Genomic DNA, 27,212 nt, shown 5'->3' on the forward strand with positions numbered 1-27,212 from the left:
ACCACGAAAACGTATTGTTTACTGGACTCTGACGTCGCGCTAAGCAAACATGGAGACGGGTCGTTTGGAGCGCAAGATTACTAAAAAATTTTCAAAGTGAAGTTTTACGAATAATGCGCAGGTTATAGAAGAAATGCTTTCACTATAATTTTCAGTGTGGAGGATATTTTTTTATCACATAATCACCCATTTTCAGTGAAATTCCCAATTGCAGCTACTGCGTAGGCACATAAAGTAATAAATTACGAGTATAAATTACCGATTCAAAGAAAAAGTCACCATGTTAGTCACAATAACTTCTTGTAAAATCCCACCATTCCAAATAGGATAGGTGGGATTCCCCTATCATCCTACTCTCATTCTTATTCTTACCCTGGAGGTGTCGTCGGGCTCTCATTGCTATCCTCGTCTATCCTTTTTCCTTCCGCTGTCCTTCCCCTCCTGAGGTGTGCGGGTGAAAAGTCTCGGACTTATAGAACTAGCCCTCAGAAGTGTAACCCCGTGAGCCCGCCCTGGGACCTTTAAGGGCCGTATTCATAGTCGCGTCTTGATTGTTTACTTGAGACCGTCTTCATGAAGACCGCCTTATTGGTCAAGGCGAGATTATTTGGTTGTCACTGCCCACCACTCATGAGTTTGTGACGTCATTGGGGTTCTGTTAAATTAATGGCTTAGTGTAAACTTTTTATTGAAGTCGATTAAGTTGCTCCTTCTTCTTCAAAGGGGTTTAAAAAGCCTTTTACTTTATTCATTCACCTTCGAGCTTCCTTACGTTTCCCTCAGTAGATCCATCCATCCTCAACAGTACCGCATTTCCAATGCTGTTATTAATTTTCCGCTACCAATATGGTCCATATTTCACGAAAATGAGATTTAAGGTGCAGATTGAGATTCTTCATTTTGGATAAACGAGGCATTATCTTTCGAATCATAATGTTTTTTCTAGATTTTGGTGAAAACTATTAAATAGAGAATAATTGGTCAAGGTAGTAGGTCAAAGTCATTGGTAATAGGTCAAAGTTGAACAAATTTACCGAAAAAGCACTACCCTCGATTTGTTCTGAAAATTGTCGGCATTATCCTCATGCATTGGTTTCATGAATAGTTTTATCGACTGAACTGTTATACCATCTTAGTTAACTCTTCATTTACTTTCATTTTTAGGGTTTTTAAAGATTTGTTCAACTTTGACCTCACATATATTGTTAACGTGAAAACACAGGAAAGAAATAATCAGGAAAGTTATTCACAATTTATTTGAGAATATGTTTTCGAAGTTTCAACTTCCTAGATTAAAAAAATCGTTTTTGAGGTTTTGGCCAGATTTTTTCGATCCTAGCCCACTGTGTGTCGGCATCATTGGAGTCCATTACCCGGTGGACAGCCAGAGCTCAACAACAAGACATGGAGTGATCCAAGATTTCCGCGAATTCGTCGGTGAGAAGCGCCAGCGGCTCACGTTCGTCAATTGTCTGTTCCAGGTGTTCTTCCACCTTCGAACGAGGGCAGCGGAGAGGACTCGGCGCTGCTGCAGGAGCGAGAGGACAGCGGAGTGGTTTGCGGCGAGGGCAGCGGGTCAGAGGTCATGGACGCTTGGTCACCGTGGGCAGCGGGAGAACCGCCCCAACCCGCTGCAGCTGAGGCGCCGTCAGAAGGCGCCAGTGCTCAGATGGAGCCATCGAGCCAAGTGGCGGCAGAGGTGGGTGGCCAAGGAAACCAATAATCATTACCTAAAGACTCGTAACACGCTCATATAAATCTTATGTTTTATCACATGCATTTTATTTTAACAAACGTTGTATTTTGTACGCAAAGTTATTTCAGTAAGCTTAATATATAGCATGTTAGAGGTCCGCTACATCGCCAAAAAAAGAGTGGCCCTGTCTAGACGAGATAACAGAGGAGTTCCTTCACGTAGGTAGAAGATTAATATTTATACTGCCACTATTTTAATAGGTTTTACAGGTTTTCAAAAAGATTCGCAGCAGAGCGATTCATTCTTTACCAATATTAGCAAAATCCATCTTGCATCCACGAGGAATAGCGATGAAAAGTAACTAATTTTACAAATGACACCATTACGAATATAACTGTTAAAATGTTAAAATCCCAAATTACAGCTTATTTTTCCTTGAAATTCGAATCGCTCTGCCCGTCTGCGATGGGAGTGCTGGTCCCGGAAATGGGGCGGGTCAAATGGGGCACGTGCCCGGGGCGGCAAAATTTGAAAAGTTAATATTTTTCATTTATTTAATTTTCCTACTTAAATAATTTAACGGTAATATTAATAAAACTTCTTAAAATCAAACATACGGGGTGTAATTTCAACTACCGTATCTCAAAAAATAGCCTACGCGTGTATTATACTTAACTGGGGGGGGGGGGGGGGGACGACGGAGAGAGTGGGAATCAGGAGAGGGGGGGTGGCAAACAGATCTCCCCCCCCCCCCCGAAAAAACTCCTACTTCCGGCCCTGAGTGGCCCCCCGGGAGAATCGCGCACTTTAGTATACGTGATCTATGGAAAATCGTCGGGTTTCTCATCTTCATAGGGACATCGTTCCGTTCTGTAGAAACACCAAGACATGGTTTCGCTAGTCGTGGCCCACGCTGCCCTAATGACGGCACTGAGATTTCACTATCTTATTTCTTTAATCCCTATCATTTCTCCGGAGGCGTCAACGGGCTCTCATCGCGGCGGCGTCTCCTATTCTTTTTTTCCTTCCTCTGTCCTTTCTGCGATGTAAACGCTAATTCAGCATGAATTGTTACCCAATAAAGGAGACGACGCCAATCCTTGTGGCAGTCTCTAGGTTGCTATAATCGTGGTCACATCATTCAAAGGGACATTACACTTTCCCTCCCGATGTTTAAGGGTAAAAAGTCTCGGGCTTACAGACACGGCCCTAGGGAGAGTAAAGCGTGAATCAAACGATCATTTTCTTTCGTCGCGAAAAGTGATCACTGGAGCGCTTTTCGCGACGGGAAAAGTGATCGCTCTAGTGATCATTTTTCCGAGTCACACGGTCCCTCCCGCCGTCGCCTTTCGCATCACTTTCGATATCACACCTCGTTGTCATAGGATCCGCATCACGAAAATATATAGCGTCTTTGTTTATCTATGTCGTTCTCATGATTGTCAAACGTTGCGCTGCAATCGCTCCGTACGGGAATGCGTTCTGATTGGCTGATACGGAGTTTTAGTGGCGGTTTTAACGATGGAAAAAGCGACCGGACGATTGATTGGAATCCTCATCGCGATCGTGATCGCGAAAAACAATTGCTGGCGACGATCATTTGTGAGTGATCACTCTAGTGAGAACTAGGAAATGACGGGTAAAATGATCGTGCGATTCAGGATTTAACGCTATTTTCAATACTTGAGTAGACGTCCAAGTAAACTTGAAACATTCCTTTCCGGCAAGTAAATTAAATAATTCCATTTTACAAAGGAGACACTAATGGAGATAATAAGTCCGGTGTAGCCAAGCATTAAAATGCAGTAATTCTAGTAATTTTGCATCCGATTTTATTTTTTATATACAGTGCAACCTCGATAAAACGAGGCCCCACGGTGCTCAAACAAACACTCGCTATAGCGAATTGTCGGTTTACCGGAGGTGGAGCAAATAATAGCCAATATACCTATTGCGAACAGTTATACAGGAACAGGAGTGGTGGTGACAGATAAATTTATATCCGATAAACGTAAGCATAAATCCAGACGAAAGGCGATGTTTTTTGCATCACCAGCAACGAACCAGACGAGTGATGAAAAAAGCCATGGGAATCCTCAACAATAGAGTGATCGCGAATAGCAATTCCCGGCGACGATTGTTTGCGAGTAATCACTCTAGTAATCGCGATAGTGATCACTCGGGAATAACGGATAAAATGATTGTTTAACCCCATCGAGCCCGACCTGTTTACCCGTTTCACTTGTAGTATTCGTGGACCCCGCTATTATCCATCCTTCTGAGGTGTGTTATTTAATTTCATTTCTCTCTCCCACTTTGAAGCAGATTGATGGAGTCGGCGGCAATGGACGCTGCGCCAGCCCTGCGCCGAATTTACTCGACGTGGGTGACGATAAATCGTCGGAAATCCCACCAGAACAACGAGACCAGCCTGCCACCATCCGCGGAACGGAAGGCAGCGATGGGAACAGCACGAAGAGCAGTGAAGCTTCGTGCCCGGTGCACGACTCCTGCACGGACAGCAGCTGTTGCTGATGTCATAGTGCGTGGTGGTGCTTTGGAGGACTGGCTGGTGCCCTTGTTGGTTCCGGCTACACCTCGACACAGTTTGTCGGCCTATACTGTTTTATCATATCATTCGTTCGATACGAATGTAGAAAAACTGAACACAACGAGTATTTTCCTTCGAAAATAAACTATAAATAATAATTAAATTGAAGCCTAATATTTTAAAAATAATTTCTTGGAATCGTGGTCCATAATGTATAGAGAATAAAGATGATGTAGCTTGTGAGAAGCAGCTTGCACCTCAAAGTGACGCCGTGAATGCATTTAAAGAGCTTTTTTGGAGCAATGAAATGTTTTTTAAGGGATCTTTCTAGTTTTAAGAATATTTCTTGTTCATAGAATAAATCAGCATACGAATATGAGAACCATTTTTCATTAAAAAGGACTCCTCTAACGATCATGCGTTTTTAAGGCACCTTACACTATTTCAGCCATAAATAGGTATATTACCATATAGGTATTGAAGTGACAGCCAGCATTTTTTTTGAGGCTCAATTGATGAATCCTACCCCCATCCCAAAATATTCATCTGCGAAAAGTATTCAACTAATTACCCAATCACTCATTTGATACTTGATGAATACATGATTATCAGGGAGAGTGCATTTACACCTTGATGATTAGTTGTGTGCAGGAATTAATATAAGAGCATTGCTTTTGCTTCCCTAATTAACCTCTCTCCCTCCTTCCTCTTCTCTTCCTTACTCAGTGGCGCCGACTCCATGGGGCCTGAGGGGGCCCGAGCCCCTCCAAAAGTTCGTAACAGATGTGAGGAAAAAATGTGTAAGGCTTGTCGATTTTCTCCGGAGTGTCCAGATATCGAGATTCAAGTGATCAGGGTTCCAATGTTGATTATATGACTCTTCTAAAATGCTTAAAAAACTTCAAATTCACTACTTATAAATTTTATTGGGGCAAGGTCCTCGGTTTGGGCCCCCCAAATATTTTTTGTAAGTCGGCACCCCTGTCCGTACGTGCCTCCTCTGAATGAGGATATAAGCTGCAAAAGGTGATAGTGTCAGTTCAATGTTTGCTCAGCCCAGCCAATGGTGGACTCAATCATAACCAACCTTTTGAGAGGGCCTTTACAATGGATACCAGCTGTTTACATATCAAAAGCAATTTCTCAAACAAGATTACAACCAGCATTTATTAAAGTTCCTTATGGTTCAGGGGAATAATGAATTCCTATACCTATCTGTTTGGAAATACCAATATCTCCATGGGCGTACCCAGCGAGGGGCAGAAGGGGGCAGCTGCCCCCCCTAGAAGCAAAAATCGCATATTTCTGTAAGGAAAATAATATATTTTCAAGCAAATAATTTAAAAACTAATACATAAAGATCTGTTACAGTTTCCTTAAAATGTTGATTTCATTCACTTTTTCCATACTTAAATCTTACCTACAACTTGAACAACCATGTCTTGCCCCCCCACCCTCTAGTTTTGATCCTGGGTACGCCCTTGCATATCTCTCTTATTTTATTGCATCTGTCGGACCGTGAAATATAGAGGGGCTCTTATATGATGTTCTCCGTGTTGCTCTTATCAACATATCTGTTCTCAAACGCTCATATTGGGGTAGTTATTATTCCCAGCTATGTTTAGAATCTTTCTCCTTGGCTCTCAATTGTACACAGAGACTCAGCAATAGGTTTGCCTGAAAATATAGGTAGGTACCCACCTCAGGATTTTGGGAACATGGATGATCTTCATAAACCTTAATGCGAGGAGAGGGTGACATTTTAAAAGACTTGCCAGTGCATATACAGGGTGTCCCATTTATCTTGACCACCCAAAATAACTTTTTGTCCAGATGTAAATTCAAAAATGTGTCAAGTAAATGTCCATTAGCCATCAGGGGGACATTAATCAGCATGATTGCCTTCATTGTAGCTTTGTTATTTACAAATATATATGAACAGCGGTATGTCTTTTTTAAATGGCACCCTATATTTTTTATTCAGCGATTCATTTCCCCTCATAAAGACTTATTCAAAGATGTGTCTCCGTGGACCATTAACATAAACACAGTATTATGAAAAATGACTGACTCACTAGAGCTTAGTGCAGGTACGCGGGTATTGGAACTACTCCACTTGCTGACGTTGACAGTGAACAAATAAAAACATAGTAAAATGCACAATAATCATTCAGTCAACCATCCTCTGTTGAATTGCCAAATAAAAAATATATCAATCCAATTAGCACATTGCGTATCGGTGTAATTAAATGCAGGGGAACGACGTACCTTGGTAGAGGTGTTGAGATTGAAAATATGTGCAGATTTGGGAGAACTGCTTTTGATTTAAACATGGCGAAAAGTTAATGTTTAAAATACTAAAAACTTAACCCCAATCAAACATTACAATACATCTGTTCATAATAAGTAACGAGCAACAACACAAAAACGTACAACCAAATTCCTTTAGTATGCTTTAAAATTGTTCAAGTTGAAGCGCCTGAATGACAAGAATATTCATCATCCGTCCGGAATGTTTGGGAAAAATGACAAGAATTATCGTCATCCGTATACAATGTGTTAAGTAAAATGGATTAAACTTAAAAATCTCTCTGAGCTCTGGGGGGTGCCTTGCTGCGCTACTGCTCCCCACCATTCACTATTGCTACATGCATTGAAATTTTATTCCGAGGTTACACGTATTGGCATAAAACATGGTTGCCTCATATTCATTTCATAAAGTGGTGATACCATATATTTTGTTTTTTTTTTTGTATGGGTTCATTATTTCTATAATGCCCAGGAATTCCTTTTGTTTGATCTTCATCATTCTCATCATAAATATCATCCAGTTTTAGCCAAATTGCAATAATAATATTTGAGCTTACATGGGGAATAACAATATGCCACCCTAGGCAGTTTTATGGCCAAATTATGCCCAAATGAAAAAGAATTTATCTATTATTTTATAGCTCATTTATCCAGCACACACAGCAGCAGTTCTTGAGTATTTCCCTTTTTTGGAATAGGAACTAGGGCAGATTTCCATTGAATAGGAAAATGATCTTGTGATAGTGACGAGTTGAAAATGTTGGTGAGGTACCATGGTAGAATTAATGGGAGTAATGATTTAATGAATTCAAGGGGAATACCATCTGAACCCTGAGCTTGAGATTATAGTTGAAATGGAAGACTCCTGCATACATGTCAAGGATAATTTAATGATTCTACCCTAAGAATTACATAAAAAAAGAAAGCAATATGTATCCTCAAAGATTCAATCATAGTGCTGCAATCAAAGGATTGCCATATACTGCAGCCCATTTCATCCCAGCCCATGCCATGTTTTGTTTTCTTGAGGTTCCTCCTCGTGTCCTTCTTGATCAGCTCAAGTCTCCAATCAACAATTATTATTCTCCTTTCCTCTTCTAATTAGATAGATTTATCTATTGGTCTACCTCAGGGAACTTGTTCTTCTTTTACCCTCCATTAAGTTTTCTTGCCTAACTTACTTAACGAACTTCTCTGAACTAACGCCTTAATATAGGCCATTCCACTTTGTTTTTAGCTTTCTTGATTAAAATTTGTGATTCCATCATATTTATTAAATTAAGACATTTATTTGATTTTAGTGCTTTGATTTGTGATCATTTGAAAGACATTCTAATAATACATCTGTTTTATAATTCATTTGTGTTAAAAGAAAAATGTTATGGATTAATCAAGTAGTTTTATGAACTTCTCCAAGTTTTGCAGTTATGTACTTAAAATATTTCCAAAAAGGGGATAGTGAACCACGACAAACACTGAATTATACATATTGAAATAGTGAATAGGCCACCTTAACTTGTAACCTTATGATGACTCTAATGAAGCAATCAAATTTTTTTAAAGCAGGGGCAACCTAAAGCATGTGATAGGGTGGAATTATTTATAAATTTAAAACCAAGCTCATGATCCGACTCAACAGATCAAATATAGTGGCTCAATGGTGACTTTGGGAGCAGAAAAATATCATAATCCAGGAGTTTCAGCACATTCCGGTGCCATGACACCACTACCTAAATTGCGGCGCCAGTTTTTTTCGATATAAATTTTTAGCTTTTCTTCACATTCAAAAGTAAATAACCAAATACAATTATTGAGCATTTACACTATTTTTATCATTACTTATGCACTCCAGGACACAGAATTCATTAAAATAATTATTCCATCAGCAAAAACCATTTACATTCTTTAAAATGTGATTAAATACTATAATTCAGGCAATTAAGACATTCAAGGATACAAAAACTTATAAAAATAGAATTTTTATAAAACTAAGGGGCATGAGTATATGTTACCCCCCTGAAGTAAATTCCTTCTTCCAGGTCCAATTTTTTATAATACCCATTATTTTCACATTATCAGGCATGTCTAAAATGGTTCAATATATTCTAATTCATGATACAAACACTATTAAACTTATAAAGAAAGATTTGTCCATAAAAATGGGGAAGGGGTCTGGCAAGAATGGAATCCCCCCTTGAGAGAGGAACATTCCTTCTCCCATGTTAAATTTTTAATACCCATTTTTAATGCGTTTTGGAGCCAAGTTTTTACTTCAATTGTTCAGAGTAGAATAAATTGAGAAACTTTATTGAATTAATGATATAAAAAACTATTAAGCTTATAAAAATGGAAACTTTTTATAAAATTTGGGAAGGTGGACCCCCCCCTGAATCTGGCTTTGGCTCTGAGTAAGTGGTCTCCTCAGCAGATGTATCCTTGGTAGTCACCACTTGGGAAAAATATAGGGGGAGGCTCAATGGGTAGATCCAGGATTTTTTCTTAGGGAGGGGCCTCCAGGCAGTGGCGCAGCGAGGGGGGGGGTTTGGGGGTTAATGCCCCCCCAGAGCTCAGAGAAATTTTTAAATTTAATCCATTTTACTTAATGGATTAGTATTACTTATGTAAAAGTCTTAGGATTAATCAAATATCCCTCAGAAAGCCGTAAAACTCACCATTTGGAACCATTAATCTTAAAAATTTTCTGGAGGAGGGCCCCTGCAACTTCCACTTACCCTGGCGGGTATGCAATACCCCAACACCCCAAAGCATTAGTTGCTCCTAAAACTTGCTGTGCCCATGCCTCCAGGGTCTGATAGGCTTAATAGTATATAGGAATATCTTGGATTAAAAACAAAATGCAACCATTGCTCTATGAAATACACTCTTAATTTTTATATAAAAGTTATTTATACGTAATTATTTACAACTTTTATTATAAAATAAAAAATTGGTTCATATTTTTATTGAAAATCCAATATATTGTTTAAGTGTCTTGGGGGAGGGCACATGCCCCCAAACCCTCCCTAAATCCGCCTATGGGGAGGCTGATGCCCTCAAAGCCCCCATCCATCTATATGGTATAATGGTATTATGTTTCATTTCCAAAAACTTCATTATTAATAATATCTAACTACATACTTAAATACAATTGAAGACATTTCAAGATTATGCTGGATACATACACATGCTGAATACACACATACTGAAGGCCGAATATCATCACACTTCACTCAATGCTTTCTGCAGGTATCCCCTTTATTTACCTAGTTCAATTTTCAACTGATGAATTGGTACGTGTCAAACCATATACGATAGATCAAGGATGAATAAAATATCCCTCAGAAAGCCGTAAAACTCCCCTTGAACCATTTATCTTTAAAATTCAGCAATTTTTTAATCTCACACCTACCGCTTATCCTGGTAGGTATACCATGCCCCACACACACCAGTGTTAGTTGCACCTAAAACCCTCACAGCCTTACACATAAACTTTTTTAATTTTAAGACATCATTCACAACATAGACTTAGTATATTATTCAAATGTTCACAAAAATTAGCTTTCTTGGCTTCACTTGTACAAAGTAGTTGAAATAAATTACAGGCACATCATTTAAAAGCATTTAGTATCATCTTGAGGCACAAAAAAGCAATAAAGAAATACAAATAGTAATAAGGAAAGGATACAATTAATCCTGGTAAGAGTGTTGCTAAATTATATTTTCATAACTGCAGTACAAATGTACCAACTGTTTTAGCCAGGGATAAGTCATATATGCTTACCATGAAGTAACCTTTACAATGTGCAATTCATGTAGGGAAAAAATAAACTGATGAAGAAAATATATTCTGTTCCTCCATTAAGAGTGTGGTTGACAATTTCGTAAAAGGGGTGTACAAATAGATGACTTATCCCCTTTACACCCCCTCCCAATGATTAGGGAACAGTTTGGATTTGAGGGGGGCATGCACTACACTACTTATAACACTACGACCACAGCTAATGAGAATAAAAAAGTACATAAAATATAAATTGCAAATTCATAACAATCAAGCACTACTACTACTAATATCATTCATTCATTCATTCATAAACCACAATCCATTTACTCACTTCAATGTCACCATGAAGCATATTTCACCCAAAAGAATGAAAATAACAAAAAATGAAAACATTATAAACAGAACTAAATTACACGAGCCAAATAATTAGATAACATTCTATCACTTCAAACCTCCTAAATACAAAGCACAAATACAGAGTTTGAAATTGCACTAGGATACCAGACTGCTTTAGCCAGAGGAAAGTCCAACGCCATAATTCAAGCAGGAGATAAGGTAAATGATTCATTACAATCAACAATTGATTGGTAAGACTTTCCTCTGTTTATCCCCCTCCCCACGTAGAGGGAGCAGTTTGGATTTTGAGGGGGAGGGAGGGTGGGGAGGGATTTTTAGTGAAAGGAAAGGACAGTTAGTGTCAGTATTGCTACTAACACTACCATTAGTACTACTGCTACAAGCACACACTCATTCATAAAATCACATTCCATTCACTCATTCATCGAATCACATTCCACTCTCTCATTCTTAAAATCACATTCCATTCATTCACTCATCAAATCACATTCCACTCTCTCATTCATAAAATCACATTCATCCATTCATACATCCCTGCCTACCTAAATACGACTCTATACGCCTGAATTCATTAAACGCCTAAATACGGAATCGTGGCCACGATACACGAAGACCTGCCTAATCTGAATTTTTTCTAATCGACGCTAAGACGCAATATAAAATCACTACTCTCCTGCCGCAAATCCTAACTATAGCTGAAAAAAAACATGCATTAATAAAAAATATACAAACACCCTGTACAATAATTGCAACAAAAAATGCAAAAAAAAACAACTATCTTCAGGCTTGGTGACTTCTTTCTTCCTATCTTCATTCTTCCTTTCTTCACGATATAATCCTCTAGTTGTCGGCGCAGTAACCTTCAGGCGTCCATTTCATGGACCTCCACAGTTGTCTCCAAAAGCAATCGCTGCCGTCCACAAGCTTGACCTGTGGTAATATAACAAAAACATTCCAGTCCAGCGAAGGGGAGACCTAAAAAGTTAACTCTCAGCTCAGAAATATCATTTCGAGGAAGACGTTCAGAAAGTATTAACTTTTTAAGTGTCTAGAAATTTTTAAAATTAAAAATATGCAAGAGTGGGTAATTCCAAATTATTTGACGCTTATCTGATCAGCGATATTTCAATGTATTTTCATTATTCTTTAAACATTTTAAAAATATGATTGAGCAATATTAAAAAATTTCCTGGAAATCATTACAGTGAGCTGAGTGTGTTATTTATATAAATTTTTTTAAAGGACTTACTTGGACTTCATGAGTATTACTAAAACTCTATAGCAAATATACCATTCTGCATTTAAAATATGTAGTTACTATCATATGAATTTGAAAACAATAATGAAATTATAAAAATCAATACGATGAAATTATTTAAAAAGACGAAAACAGAAGTTACAAATACGGCATCCACATTAAGGATACCACACCTATCCAGGAGGTTGTATTTCAATTATTTCTTGCAGGATGTAATTTAATAATTAAGTCTTCTGATACGATAGAAACAATATAAGTTAATTCTCTAGATCATGCAAAGAGCTAGAAGTCAAAGTATCACTTCAGAATCAAAACAGCCGAAAAAATGAAAAATATATTCGGATTTTTTCGACACCATTGGCTTAATAAACATTTAATGGCAAGGCAAAACGCGTCACCGGAAATTAAGTGCCCAAAATTAAACAAAAAAGTGTATCAATCATTGTAACATTATTGTTGCGACTTTTTTTTAAACATATCACTTATACTCATTACAATCACGGAAAAATTCATAAAGGTAGAGATATGACCGTAATCTCATGTTTCCCTCAGGTTGGGTCTCCGAGGTAGAATTTACTTGAGCGCGCATGACGGTTGCTGGGTTACCAAAAGCAAGGCCAATATAGTAACCTCGTCCTCCACATAACAATGAGAAAATTAATCAGCAAAGTAAATACTTATGATAGATTTACGAAATTCCCCATAACTGTCCTTCATTCGAACTATTAAATTTAATGGAAATGAAGTTTCAAATCAAAATATATGAAAGCAAACGCTATCGTCGTCGTCAACCAATCAATGCCTTGAGATTCAGCGCGGGATTAAAGTTTTGTGAGTATTGCAAAAAAAAGCGCGAGATCTTAATTTTGGGTGCGGTTTAATGAAATATTTTCGCGTAGGAAATGTGAAAATATTTATTTATTTTCTCACGCAATCATTACTTTTATCATCGAGGTTTCTGAATGTAAAAATTATAGTGTACCTATGTGATCAAGAAATAGTGGTTCTGAACTGAACTCAAAACTTGGAAGAGGAATGAAGTAAATCTTACCGTCTGCCTGCGGGAACGAGCTGTTTTCCTTCGATCTCTTTGCACGTGCTTTCATCGAGGCCTCGAGTTGTCAACTCTCACAATACGATCCTACGAACTCTGCAATTGAAAAAAAACGAACACTCATAAAGAGACAAAGTCATGTCCTAGAAAATCGGCCTCATAGCCGAATCAATCAATAAGTTTTCTTATGGCGCATGGAGATTACAGAGTGAATAGGCCTACCTCTTAAATAGATTAAAAAATTTTCCATTGAAAAAGTAAATTTCCCGTATTGTAGAGGCAATTAAAATATTATTCAATTAATTAATAATACTTATTATAATAAAATAATTCCAATTAAATGGAACTATATCTTTGTTTAAATAGGAAAAATAAAGGATTGATTGTGAAGTGGGTAATCTTTCACAGGACAAAAAATAGTTAAATAATTCTGATTCAGAATGAAAAATCATGATGGAAAATAAAATATGTAATGAATAAACGGATAATTAGAAACTAATTAAAAATAAAAGTTATTCGGACTGCTTTAAAATGGGAAAATATTTTGTGGAGACTGTTAACGGAGGTGATATTTTGACTCGAAAACATTTGGAAGGAAAATACATTGATGTGTGATTATTAGTCATCCAGAAAAATGTTGGCACAAAAAATATTTTTTCACAACTTTTCAATTCAACTCATAGTTAATATAGGTCAATGAAATATCACTTCCAGTTACTAATTACCAAGTACAATTTTCAAACTGAGTAGTCAATGACTAATTTGAGGAGTATATTATGTTTATTTGTTAATTTTGATGGCATTATGTGCAAATTAGAAGTTCAGTATAACCATGAGCACCGTTAATGAATGCAAATTTGAACATTCTCAAGCAACTCGTTCATTAAAAAAATTTATTTGGGAAAAATGAACCAAATTTGAATGAATATTATGAGATCATACCGCTCCTTTAGTGCTGCAACTCATGTAGAGCCACAAGAAGCCGGCTCGGTAATTTGCACCATCCCATCTTCTTCCAAGTGTCTTCTTTCTCCTTATCATCATGTCCCGCGATGACTCGCGCCTAAGGAGAGAGCGGGTTAGTGCATACACAAATAAATAACCCTTCCGAGGATTTGCACCACTCCAATGCAGCACACAAGAATGTGACAATGGCATCAATAGGAAATCATAACTTCCCTACCTAGTCACAGCCACATTCCTGCATGATGCAATGGAATCCGTAATGCAAAACCACGGCACAAAAAACTAAAACTAACGCACGGAAAAAACGCCTAGCCTAACGCAAATTTATTTTCCTTGGCCAGAAGGGCCCAAAGCTAAGATGTCGTCTTCTCCTGGTCCCGCGATGCCATCCTCTTCTGTCTTCTGTTCTTCCGATGAATCTTCGTTCTTCTCTTCACATCCAGCGACGGCTTGCGGACCTAGGGAGAGAGCGGGTTAGTGCATACACAAATAAATAACCCTTCCGAGGATTGCATCACTCCAAAGCAGCACACAAGAACGTGAATTTGGCATCGGTAGGAATTTCCTACCTAGCCACAGCCGCATTCCTGCATGACGCAATGGAATCCGTAATGCAAAACCACGGCACAAAAAAACTAAAACTAACGCACGGAAAAACGCCTAGCCTTACGCACATTTTTATTCATTGACCAGATGGGCCCAAAACTAAGCCGCAAATATCGCACACGTCTTCTTATGATGCTTCTCTTCTTTCTTCTGTGAATACTTGCGTCTTCAATCTCCTCTTCTTCGTGCAGTCTTCACTCTTCCTTCCTTGAAGTCCAGCGATGGCTTGAATCTGTGAAGAGGTAAGATTAGTGCATGCACAAACAAATAAATAAATAACACTAACATGCAAGCCCTAACGCGACGCAACGGAAAAATACTCGCAGCACACGCAAATATAAATAATCACACGCAGAATAATATCACACGAAATCACACGTTAGATAAAAAACCACACGCAATCGGAATCCTGCCGTTCTTCGAGCTCAATTTGATGTCTTCAATCTTCATGGCTGGAAGGGAAAGAGTTACAGACATGTTACAATTAAGTACAAAAAATATACCCAGTTCAGGTGAGGGATTATCAGTGTCCACTCATTCCCGATACACACTCAAACTATCTTCACTCTTCTTTCTTCATTCTTCGAAGCCCCAGCGATGTCTTCAGTCTTCGGGGCTTCAGCTCTGCCTTCATTCTTCACTCCTGCAATAAATGGTGTTAGTACAAAACCCACCCAAATACCTTACCACGGAAATACACCCATGAATATCCTGCCTAAGAATGCATTTTCTGTCTCGTAGGACCGGTCTCATTCGTAGCTTATACCTTTGAAGTGTGTTTCTGGTACCTTTATTTCAGTGGTGTTTAGAAACCTTTTTAAACTTGCTCCTTCGAGCCATTGCCTTTTGTGTACTTTTTGTGTCTCACTATGTTATACCAGTGTGAATTCACCTTCTACCGGGAGTCTCTCATAACTCCAGTTGTGGTGTGTAGATCGTAGTGTATTTACCATTTCACCTTTATGTAACCTGATATACCACCTTACCAAAACATACGCAAATATGCAGCATCTGAGGAAAACTGTTCTCTTCCCAGCCTTAAACTCTGATTGCTGAATGGTGTCCGAAATCCGGGAATAAATTTTTCTCCAACATTCACTCTGAAATTGAAAAAATTGAAATTTAAATTAATAATCGAGTCAAATCTCTCCGAATATCAAAGAAAAAGTAGCAAAGGAGGTCTCGCGAGGCCGTCGTCTTCATTCTTCTTTTTCTTCTTAGTATGAGCCTCTATTCTTCTCCTCACATCCAGGGATGGCTTGCACCTAAGGAGAGAGCGGAAAATGAAATTAAATATAAGGACTTATAGGTTTCTGAAATGTGGGGGACTTTACTCCAATTCAACGAAGGCTTTTGGCCTAGAGTCTCATAAATTGATAAAAATTTCTGTATAGGTCATCTTCCACCTGAAATTTCTCTGAGATAGTTTTAGGAATAAAATGTGGTGATAATGTGCATTTTAATTATTTTGCATATTTTAACGTGCCTTGTGCCCTTTTAAAAATCCCACAGTTTCACTTTCAAATCTTTTTAGGCATCATTTATAACTTATTTGAAAGCTATGAGTGTGTAAGGCGAAGTGAGTAAAAAGTTATCTAATGGCCTATCTTTACTAATGCTATATTTACGTATTTGAATAACTGTTTATAAATTTTTCAAAAAATCTGACACCCAAAGCAGGCATTAAAAAATCTAAAATGATTCACAGATTTGTTGATTGGCATTTAGAGAACGTCCAATTTTTAGGGAGCTTGCTGAAGTGATATTTGTAAATCAGAAATATATAAATTATATCAATGGAATAGTAATGGAATTCGCATAATAACCAGTACCAAAAGAATACGATTAGTATTACAAGCTAATGATTTGCATACAAAATAACTGGAAATATCACGCAGTAAATAATATTTCGTATTTCAAAAAAAAGTATGACAGCAACATAGTAGTAATAACTTACTATCAACAGAATGTATAAGTAACTCAAAACATTGAGGTTATTGACCAGAATTCACGACTACAATGTCGGCATGTTACAAGTTGAACAAGCTTCTGAAATTGTATCGACTTTAAATATTCGAATCCGCAGTTGCTTTGTTCCACCGAGATCACGATTTACCCTTTATATAGAACGTTATTTTGGAAAAATTAGTACCGAAGTTCATTTTTAATCGGTAACAAGAGCCATTATTTTTTCCTGCTAAATAAATCGTGATAAGGCTCCTTGGATCGTAATTTAACTCTTTGCCTTCGTAAAATGACCTCTCTTGACAAAAAATCGAAGAAATTGATAATGGACGCAAAGGAAGCAGTCATGTGAAACTTATTTCTGTATTTTACGGGTGAGCTCAATGTTCGAATGAAAAGCAATAAATTAATGCCATTACCATTTACCACATGAAATCATTAGGTAGATATGAGGTATGTTCCATAGCCGCAAATACGCATGGAACACGTAAGACACAGTGAGTAGAAATTCATTTTCTGACCTATCTGCATCATTTTCATATTTAGATCTTTTAAAAATGTTAATTTATTTTTATCAATTACTCTGTATTAAAATTGGCCAAAACCTTAATTTAGAAAACAAAATACCAATTCAAAAATAAAATAGATCCCTGATTGTAATGAAGAACAGAATTTGGCGAGAAGCAATTTTGATATAAGATATTTTAATACGTTAAAGTATTAAATTATCTTATATCAAAATTTATTGAAGACGTTAGTTTATTCTGAGATTATCAGAGATCTATTATAATAATTGATAAAACACCAAATATTTAAGTAAAAATCATAAGACCACTCATGAAAAGATAATATTTTCAAGTATTAAAACTTCGTATTAATATAAAAAGCTGAAAAATGATTTTCAGCGACGACCTGTTTATTCAAATTATCTTTTAATCAAAGAAAATTTAGTTAAAGAAAAACAAACGACTTCATTCATCATATAAAACGTACGATTATTTTGGATCCAATATAAAAATCTATGGGACTGTTAGTATATATTGACCGCAAAAAATGAAGTTATCGTTACTATAAAGATGTAAGAGGGTTACTTCACATAGTTCTGCCGACAATAATCATAAAAATCTCAAAAGCGGCGAAGCAGTAAATGGCTGAAGTGAATATGCAATTTTTTCCTTTACCGCAATTGGCTCTCTCATCGATATTTATCAATTTTCGATTATGACAAGAGTTTTAATATAAAACTGACCACTATTTTTCTCTACTTCTGTTTTTTGCCTTCTTCCCGAGTTATTCGCAACGAGGATTCAATAATTTTTAACCCCTTCGCAAATTAGTTGATTGCGTCACTAGCTCATGCTGAACGTGTATCCGGTTGCCCTACTTAACACCGCGTCGTTGGTTTTTTCCCAAGGTTCTTAGACTGTAAGGTTGCCTCATTCGTAACTGCGCATGCGCCAGCAGAAGTCCCGTTACGTCACTGTAGACCCTGTATCCCAGCTGATCCTAGCCATTTCATTGTTTGCACGCTAGAAATTGAGAGAGAACAAGTTCCTGAGACATTGTGCCACCTTGTGTTTAACGCGAATCTGAACACATTTCCTGCAATTTCACTGGAAATCGTCTTTGTAATCCACTACTCATAAGACGAACTTTTTGTGGATAAAGAGCGCCTTAAATCGTCGGATATGCCAGGCTCCCGTTGTACTGTGACAACGTGCTCCAACAGCTTGTCGAAAACGAAGAAAGCTGGACGGAATGTCTCATATCGCAGGCGGATGCTTAAGTTGAAAAATCTTTTTATTGTATGTATTAACTAATCGAATGATTGACCGTGTCTCGCCCCCCACACATGTGAAAAAAGTGGTGAACGTGAATCAGTCAGATTCTAAGTGGATATGCTACAGATTTCGTAATCAAGAACTTAGATGCCCCTATTGCATTCGAAAATCAGGAATTATTCCCTTTTAATGCGAATTGAACTTAATATTTTGCGCACTCATTCATGCAGGGACTTTTTTGTAAATTCATCGTTTACCTCGTATGCTATGAGTAACATCGTGTGGCAATGGTAAGATATCAGGTAAACAAATTTCTAGTACTAAGTCTGTAAATTTGAGTCCTTTCGTATGCCTTTGACAGCTATTGACAAATTTTCGAGGCCACGGTTGCGCAAAATTGTTTATTAATTTAGGGGCAGATAAGTTTTAGCGTGTATAAAAATATTTATCAGGAATCAAGTGTTAAATCGTAGTTCACATAAAAGGAAAATTACGTTAAATTTAGTCATAATATTTTCTCTCGAACTAGTAAATTGGTTAAGAATAGCCTATATAAACTTATGAATGATGACTTGAGTCAAACCATATGATATTTTTATGCACTCCTTCGCGTGTATATTTACCTGCGAACTGTAATGAAGTACACTCTACCCTCTAATTAGGACTAATTCGACAAATTACCAATGTTCTGTGCTGTGTCTCCAACTTGGACAAAGCAATTATTAAATGTTACGCCAAGCAGAGGGTCTTCACAAGAATAAAATGTTTGAACAAAAAATGCAACAAAGAAGAGCAACTTTGGTAGTGCCACTAAAAAGATTTAAAAATTGTTCAGTAAATCCTTTTACATAAATTCTTGAGTCTTATTATTTATACCCTCTTCAATATGAACCTTGACCTTGGAGCTAAATTTCTACAACAGACTTATGATCGACCAAATAGCTGATATGCATTAGTTTAAGTTTTTGTTTCAGCAATTGTCACTGAAAATAATCGAATTTGCTTCCTGCAGTGCTTTTTGGTGCAATGAAACATTTTTCTTTTAGGTTTTTTGACCAAAGGCTACAGTGGAAACTTTCTGTGGGATTTAAGATAGAGAAGAGTCCTTTGATTCGAAGGCTGTTCTACACTCAAGCGGGCAACTATGGTGCTGTTTTGATAACGGCAACTGTTGGTGGTTCATTTTCCATTTCTAGAATTATTTTACCTGGGAATTCTTATTTCTCTCAGCATAATATTGAAGTTAGTTCCATTTCATCTGTATGATTTTTTGTTTAACGTATTATCACTTTGAATTCCTATTACGAATGATTTGAAAATGGTAATAACGGTAAATTTACAACTCTTATCACTCTATATGCTTATTTTTTTCTTCCCATTGAAGCAAAGGATTTCAATGTCCTCTTGCATAATTTACTTTATCTTAATATAAATAATTATGTGCGTATTTTAAAAGCCCGGCGAGGAATGAAAACGAGCATAATTTCTATTTAAAAAGTGGCGGAACTGTAATTTTTTGAAGCAACTAATTCGTTTTTTCGTATTTTCCTCCAAGTCATATTAATCTAAGTTTAAATTATGTTGCGGAAGTATCAAGGAAAACAGTGTTTTGAGAGTTACAGGAAGGAAGTGTGGACACGGAATTAACTCGCACACCTTCCCATTTCATCACTTCATCAGGAAATTATAGCGTCTGAATACACGAATTTATCTTTTTTTAAATCTTATCATCATTATTTTCATAAATCCGCATTCAATTTAAAATTCGGCTTATAGTGTTCGATAGAGGGTAACTTCAAGAACTCGCTGCGGTAAGCAGTTACGCCCGCGGAAAGGCTAGAATTTGAAATGGCGCTAGGAGTTGGGTCTACAGTGACGTCAAGCCAATGGGAGCCCGAGTCGCGAATGAGGCAACCTTTACTCTAAGAACCTTGGTTTTTTCCCACTAATATGAAGGATTCCCTCCCCCCCCCCCCCCCCGTAATTAAGATTCTTCGTGATCGAGTACATGAAACCAAAATCTAGCTACGTCACCAGCTCATGCAAAAAGATGGCAACTGTCGCGTTCTCTCATAGTATATTCTCTCATTTTAAACGAGATGGAACGATAGAATGTAGAAGATTTTATTTTCCGTATGTTTCCCATCCATCTGTCGAATAGTTACAATAAATTTCGATTCCAGATCAGAGTGAACGAGTACCCACTTATGTCCAACTCCGAAGACGTCTTTCTTGGTGAAGCTCCGAAATATATAGGTTGTACTAATCACATCGATAAAATGCAGTCATTGCTTTGAGCTAGTAAAACCCAGTTAAAATAGGTACGATGCCCTATCTAAGTTTGAAAATAAGAATAGTCGAATTCAAAAGTGATGACGCAACAAATTGAGCGGCGCCACATACGCCACAGTTCAGAAAAAATGCTATATGCATCATTTAAGGGAAATATAAATCGGACATTTGAAATATTTATTACTAAGTACATGAATTGCGCAGCTCATGCTTAATAAATATCCACCGCCAGAAATTCAATTTACATTCTCTCGTAAATCGGCCGATATGTCAAAATATCATATATTATTTGTATTATAGTATATTATATATTATATCATATAAGAGTTAAGTCTTGATTAGACATAACAAACGTAATATATGTGAAATATCAGCACAATATCATATAAATATCAATATAAATAATGCCACTGCGTGTTGCAATTCAGTTTTTGTAACTATAGGAATCAGGTTCCTTCGCTTCTTCGAGCTCATGGAGCGACAAATTAGACGCAATAGATCTCAGCGAGTGAATTGGCGTAGTGGTAATGTAGCAGGTTATCCACAATAAGCCTCCAAATGCTCATGGTTGTCGGAATGAATTACTTTTTCAATGCCACAAAACGGTACCAAAATATTTATCCTACCTACTTAAATGCATACTAAGTATTAATCTAAGCACTAATCCGTTATAAACGTTTTTTATAACGAAAAAAACATTTTTTCCTCGTTTTATTTAATTGTCTCGGCACTTCATTTCATTAGCGAAGACGCTGTCGGTACCACTGACGCAGCAGGAGTACATGCTGCTCGTACACAAGTGTAAACAATGGCTTTATCGCCGACTCCAATGGTTGTTTTCTGGGCCATCTTCTTTCCTCACCATTTGTTGCGAAAGCCTTAAGAAATTGGAAAAAATAAGATTATCTTTAAGAAGGGGATACGGAGATCGGCGAATAGTGAATTAGCAACTAGTTTACCGTTATGGTATTTAACATTTGGCATCTACAGCAAGGACTGAGGATTCATTTTTGTTACATCATTTCTTTTAACCCGAGTGTATGCCTGCCGCATCGAACGCGACCGTGATTCACGCTATCTGTCGCTGTAAACGAAAGAAAAAATAAAAATCGCTCTAGCTTCTAATGCAGGAACTATTTACCTTATCAATGTGCAGCTAACCATCAGAGCATTTATTTTCTGTTGGTAAACTGACTTAGTGTTCCAAATATCCTAATTAAATACGGAACCGAAACAGCTATATAAACAGCTATATATTCTGAGTTTGCAATACCCTAGTTGATCGTCTGCAGTAGTTAATTCTTCCAAGAAAAGGTTTCTCTAAATCCTTTTTTTAAATGACATTAGCCAAATGCAATATCGTTCTATCTGTGTTCCATCGTCTCAGCCTTCACCGACCACATCCTTCTCCATATCACGGCGGCTCTCACGCTTTTAATAACTATGACTAACACAAGGCCTTTTTCATGATTTACCGTGAATACTCGTAGGCCACGAAAAATTATTGAGGACGCTGCCGCCGATGAATACAGACTGCCAGCGCTCAATTTTACATGCTTCTGAGAGGGGAAAAAGGAGAGCGGCCAAGAACGAACGTGAAAATATATGTAGATTACAATTAATATGACCACTAACACTAGGCGTTGAAAATAAGGATTGAGGATTCGTTTTCATTATCCCATGACTGGTTACCATTGGCGGTTTACATGTATTAAATTCAATATTTTTCCTCATTGCCCCCATATTTCTGTAGATATTGACGTTCACCACGGTACTGCTTGCACGTTCTATATACTGCGGTCTTTAAAGACAGTCATTTTCCCTTTCTCAAGATTTCGCACTAATGGGCAATGATGACACTAATATTCTAAATGGATTTGTTATCAGACTATTTTGACATCTCCTCCGAGAGTCTCCGAACACGGTGAACAGCTGGCAAGAACCTTTATCTTACTGTTCCCTGTATGAGGTAGCTATCACAGACAGAAACCCCGCTCACATCCCTTGGGGAATGCTCAAATATATAAGCAGGAACATTTTGCGGCCAATCACTTTCTTGTTTAGCGTTCTTGTGCATTTGGTGTATGCATCTCTACGGAAGTGAGGCATGGACAATGACAGCAGAGGAGTGATCACGGATAGAGGCCTTGGAAATGTGGTGCTATAGAAGAATGATGACGATCAAATGGATAGTCCGAGTAATGAGGGAGTACCACGAAGAGAAGGAGAGAAGAAAAGCCTCATGAAAACTTCGACAAGAAGAAGGAACCATATGGGCCATATCTTGAGACATAATAGCCTAATGGAAACCATTCTAGGAACATGTAGATGGTAAGAACGGAACAAGAAGACCTCTAATGAAGAAGCAGGTGCAATTTGCACAATTTTAAATTTATTGGTACTAACGGTTTCGCTTACAGTATCATCAGGTATGAAGTATATGAAACAGGTAAATAAGGATGTGAAAGAGAAGAAATACATCGGTGTGGAAAGATTAGTTGATTGGAGAATTAAGTGGAGAGCTGCGTCGAACCAATCCTAGGATTGTTGAATAGTGACGATGATTACTAACTAGTAGTTTGAGATAAGTAGTACTTGAAAGAAAAGCCGATAGGTGTCAGCCCACAAAAAACTCCATCTATTGAGTTAATTCTTAAGAATTCATGAGTTACGCCATGTCACGACGATGGGAAGATAGTCGTTATTTGGTTAGAGCATTTTTTATCATATGTCAACGGCTGGTGTTCAAACACCCCCTGCCTCACGCCTTTTTAGGCGGCTTTCGGGGTAGTATGTAGATGTAAACTAAAGGGCAGTGAGTGCAACGAGGTCTGAGGCTAAGATTGGCTACATTCAGTTCGTGTTCCGCTCCCGTCGGGTATGGATGTGTTCTCACTCCGTGTGGTTGACTCAGCGCTATGTTTCGCCGGTTGCGATCCATTAAGTTTCCGGCTAAATTTTTCAAAATAGTTGCCTTCATTGGGTGGAAGCCTTATTTGTGTAAAGTAAAGTGTGCTAAATCGAGCTTACAGTTACAGTTGTATCCGCCATGCCTACAACATCTTTCTGGCATTAGTTCGTGTGCAAAGTGCAACACATATTCACGGAATACAACTTCCATCAATAGCGATACCTGCCGTAAAACCTTCCATGGATTTTCTCTACCGGAGTCGCTGACATCGAAGGGATTGAATCAAGAGGACAATCCTGGAAATGTGTGGACTGCCAAAATTTACGAAAGACATCCCGGAAAGACAGAAGTAAATCGGAAGGTAAATCCCTTCAGGAAATATTTCATTTGTTCGTTGAGGATATAAAATGACTAAAGAAAACGAATCAAAAAAACTAGGGAACACTATTCATAAGCCACGCGAAAAATTGGAAGACAGGTTACAGGTAATTGAATCGCGAATAAATATTAGAGGAATTTTTAGATCAAATATCCAAATTGAAGAGTGAAAATGTGGTGCTTAATAAGCAACTTTTTGACGCACTAAACCGTTCTGATGGCATTGAGAAACGCATGTTAGGTATTAACAAGAAAATTCATGGCATCCCCAGCCAATGTGATGGAAATATGGAAGTAGTAGTGAATAAAGTTTGTGCTGCATTAGATGTAGAAATAAATAATAGCCAAATTGTCTACTACTACCCGTTTAGACGAAATCTAGTTGGGACACAGGAGGAATTCAACTCGGACTTCTGAATCAGCACGTATATGATAACCTGTTAGCTAGGTGCCAAGTGAAAATAATTTTTTTGTATTCGACTCTTGACCTTGTAATCCGTTCCTCCTAGTGATGTACAATCGTTTTCAATAATATGTAGACATCCAAGTGTCCCATTTTAGTGAGTTAAAATAATTTCCATACCCTAGGGCTATAAAATTATTTAAACTACGAATGTATCGGGTTAGTTATTGAGTATTGTATATACTATAAGTTAATATTTTACTCTACGGATATTTGACAGTAATTGGCCGCAAGGAAATTAAGATACAACCACTGCCACTTCCCCTACTTATTTCACCTCAGTGATTTAATCTGTTTAGAAAGAAACGTGTTAAGGTAGATAGAGCCATTACTTAATAAAATGTAGAATTGACTCTTGTATACTCTATTAATTTATAAAATGAAAAAGAGAATAATTAATTCGAATTTAAATACTCCCACATTTCACCGCAACAACCGCACATGTAATGAACCTACTAAGCTATGGAGCCACTACTTCGTAAGTCAGAAACGGTGAGTCACGTATGTATATGAAAAGAGGATATACCATGCCGCAAAGTCAAGTTTTTTTCCGGGGAGATATCGCGGAACAAAATATCGAATTGATGCAAAGATATCGTACTGCCCACTAATTTCATTCCACTCCTCACAGCACGTGTTTCGATTCCTATACAGTCATAATCGGATACCAACGAATTACTACTTTGGACAGAAATATATATCTTCAAAAGTATCAGTGTCGAATACATATGACCCACCCTTTGCGGGATCGGCCGCATCACCTAATATTTCAGAACCTAAATTGTAACTTTTTTATATCATAAGATAGCATTGTCTTGTGTATGCGTATAATAATTTTGAATAAAACCATCTTAAACTTTGCATGTGACTTGAGTACTCCTCATTACGATTAAAGTGTAGGTAGCTCAAATTATCTTTGGCGCTCCCCCTTGAGTTTTTTCAATATCCGTTACCGAAAAGTAGGGAGGGGAAGGATCATAAGGAAGTAGGTGGAGAAGTTGTAGGAGGAGGCGCAGACTGTAAGTCAAGAAGAGTCCATCATACAGACAACCTTAATTCCGGTCTTGCGTCATGTCACGAGGTAAAAAAGGTTTTGGGGAAGGAAGTGGGGTTAGGTAGTAGTCATGGGATTACGTATAAGATGATGGAGTGACTAAAAAACTCATTTACGTTCAGTTAGTCAAATTTCTTCCTTTTCTTTTTCACAATTTCCCACTTCTCGGCCGCATCTAAAATAATCCCTTTTTCTTGGAACCGAAAAATTTTAATATCGAAATTTCGATGCATGTTTTTGTGCCATTGGGCGCTTTGAAAAGTTGGGTCACGGTTCTTCAAGCTCCTTATTCGTTCGACATAAGAGTAAAGAAGTTCCTCCCAGTGTGGCCGATATACACCCCCTCAAGTGAGTCTAAACATACTTGCCGATGAGCCCGAAAGAAAATACTCCGACAAGGCCCCATCAATAAAATGGGACTGGCGGGTGTATGCATATAATTGAAAACGATAATACTTGTTTACTTTGTGCTGGTAGAAAGGTGGGGTGGCGCAGAATGATAAGCACTGTAAGTATCTTTGGATTCGTGGAGGTTAAATTTATTGGAGAAAAGTAGAAAAGGAGCCAGCAATTGTAGTTAGCATCATGGATGATGTAAAACATCTTTGATCATTGCTTTTGTGATTCATATTTCAATGGTATAGAAGTTATACCTAGACTATAAGCCAATTTTATGGATATAAATATAATTGTAAATGACTTTAATGGAATGAATTCCCTATTGATCGTCCGTCAAAATATCCGAAGAACTAGAACCAATTTTAATTTACTACTTCCACATTTAAATAGCATGTCACAATTACCCGATATGAATGAAATATTAATATAGTGTGATTAAATTAATGTATATACAGTGAGTGGGTAGGAACTATTCTTATGGAAATTGTAATACTTCTGAAAGAGCAAGAGGTGTGTTAGTGTTTATAAGACATGACATAACAACCGTACTGAGGCCTTGTCATATAAGCCCTACTGATGGCTTGTTGATCAATATTTCATGCAAGTTTTGAATATTTGATCTCTTTGTCGTCTACAGGGACAAAACATTTAAATTGATCAGTTTGTTTTAGATTTTGAACCCTAATCGAGGGGTATATCTAAAAAAAATAGTAAGAATCGGTGATATGACTAAAATGATGTGAAAAAAGTTACTAATGCCCAGCTGCGATTCAGTTCAGTTTACAAATATCATGAGTTCATGTGGCCTGACTAACTTAATCAACGAAGCAACCAGAATTACTAGACAATGAGCTACCTGTTCAGATCACGTAATCACTCGGTTCTTCAACACATTTAATGCAGACCTCCAAGCCAAAGTTATGCATTTAGGTATAACGCATCACTCTCCAGTCCAACCAAATCTCCAATCTTTCTGCTCGCGAAGAAAAACGAAAATACACCATCTAATGTCACTTTGCTCTAGTATTGCTGCCGTAACTCATGAAATGAAAATGTTCGACTGTATTTTTGGGAAGTATTTTATGAAGAACATGAAATTTCCTAAACTTTTTTTTTACATTTTCAAACATACTGATAACATGTGTAAATGAGTCTTAAGAATGGTCAGGAAAGATCGTGCCGTAAAACTTAAGCCCTGGATCACTGAATCCTCGATGAGCAAAGTTGCGCCTAAAAAAATCTTTTTCAAAAAGTACGTCATCACCCGCACAAAAACGGCTTGAGAAAAGTGTACGTAAAGATAAGAAATAACCTGTGTAAATGTGTCCGTAATGCGGATAACTCCTGTTATATGGAACAATTGGAAAAAGTAAATCGAAATAAAAATAAA

At 37.5% G+C, this 27,212-nt stretch overlaps 1 protein-coding gene across 2 annotated transcripts in view; it reads left to right on the forward strand.

Moving 5' to 3' along the window:
- Positions 1-4,626, forward strand: part of LOC124163575 — a 286,499-nt gene extending 281,873 nt beyond the window's left edge. Inside the window, exons 21-22 of one of the 2 annotated variants that reach the window (XM_046540564.1) lie at positions 1,482-1,699; positions 4,019-4,626. In XM_046540564.1, coding sequence (XP_046396520.1) covers positions 1,482-1,699; positions 4,019-4,231 — 431 coding nt within the window. In that variant the 3' untranslated portion in view covers positions 4,232-4,626. The remainder of the gene's footprint in view (positions 1-1,481; positions 1,700-4,018) is intronic. The other variant, XM_046540565.1, reaches the window with a different exon arrangement.
- The last annotated feature ends 22,586 nt before the right edge of the window (positions 4,627-27,212 follow it).

This window comes from Ischnura elegans, chromosome 8 (genome assembly GCF_921293095.1).
Source record: "Ischnura elegans chromosome 8, ioIscEleg1.1, whole genome shotgun sequence".
In the NCBI taxonomy this organism is placed as follows: domain Eukaryota; kingdom Metazoa; phylum Arthropoda; class Insecta; order Odonata; family Coenagrionidae; genus Ischnura; species Ischnura elegans.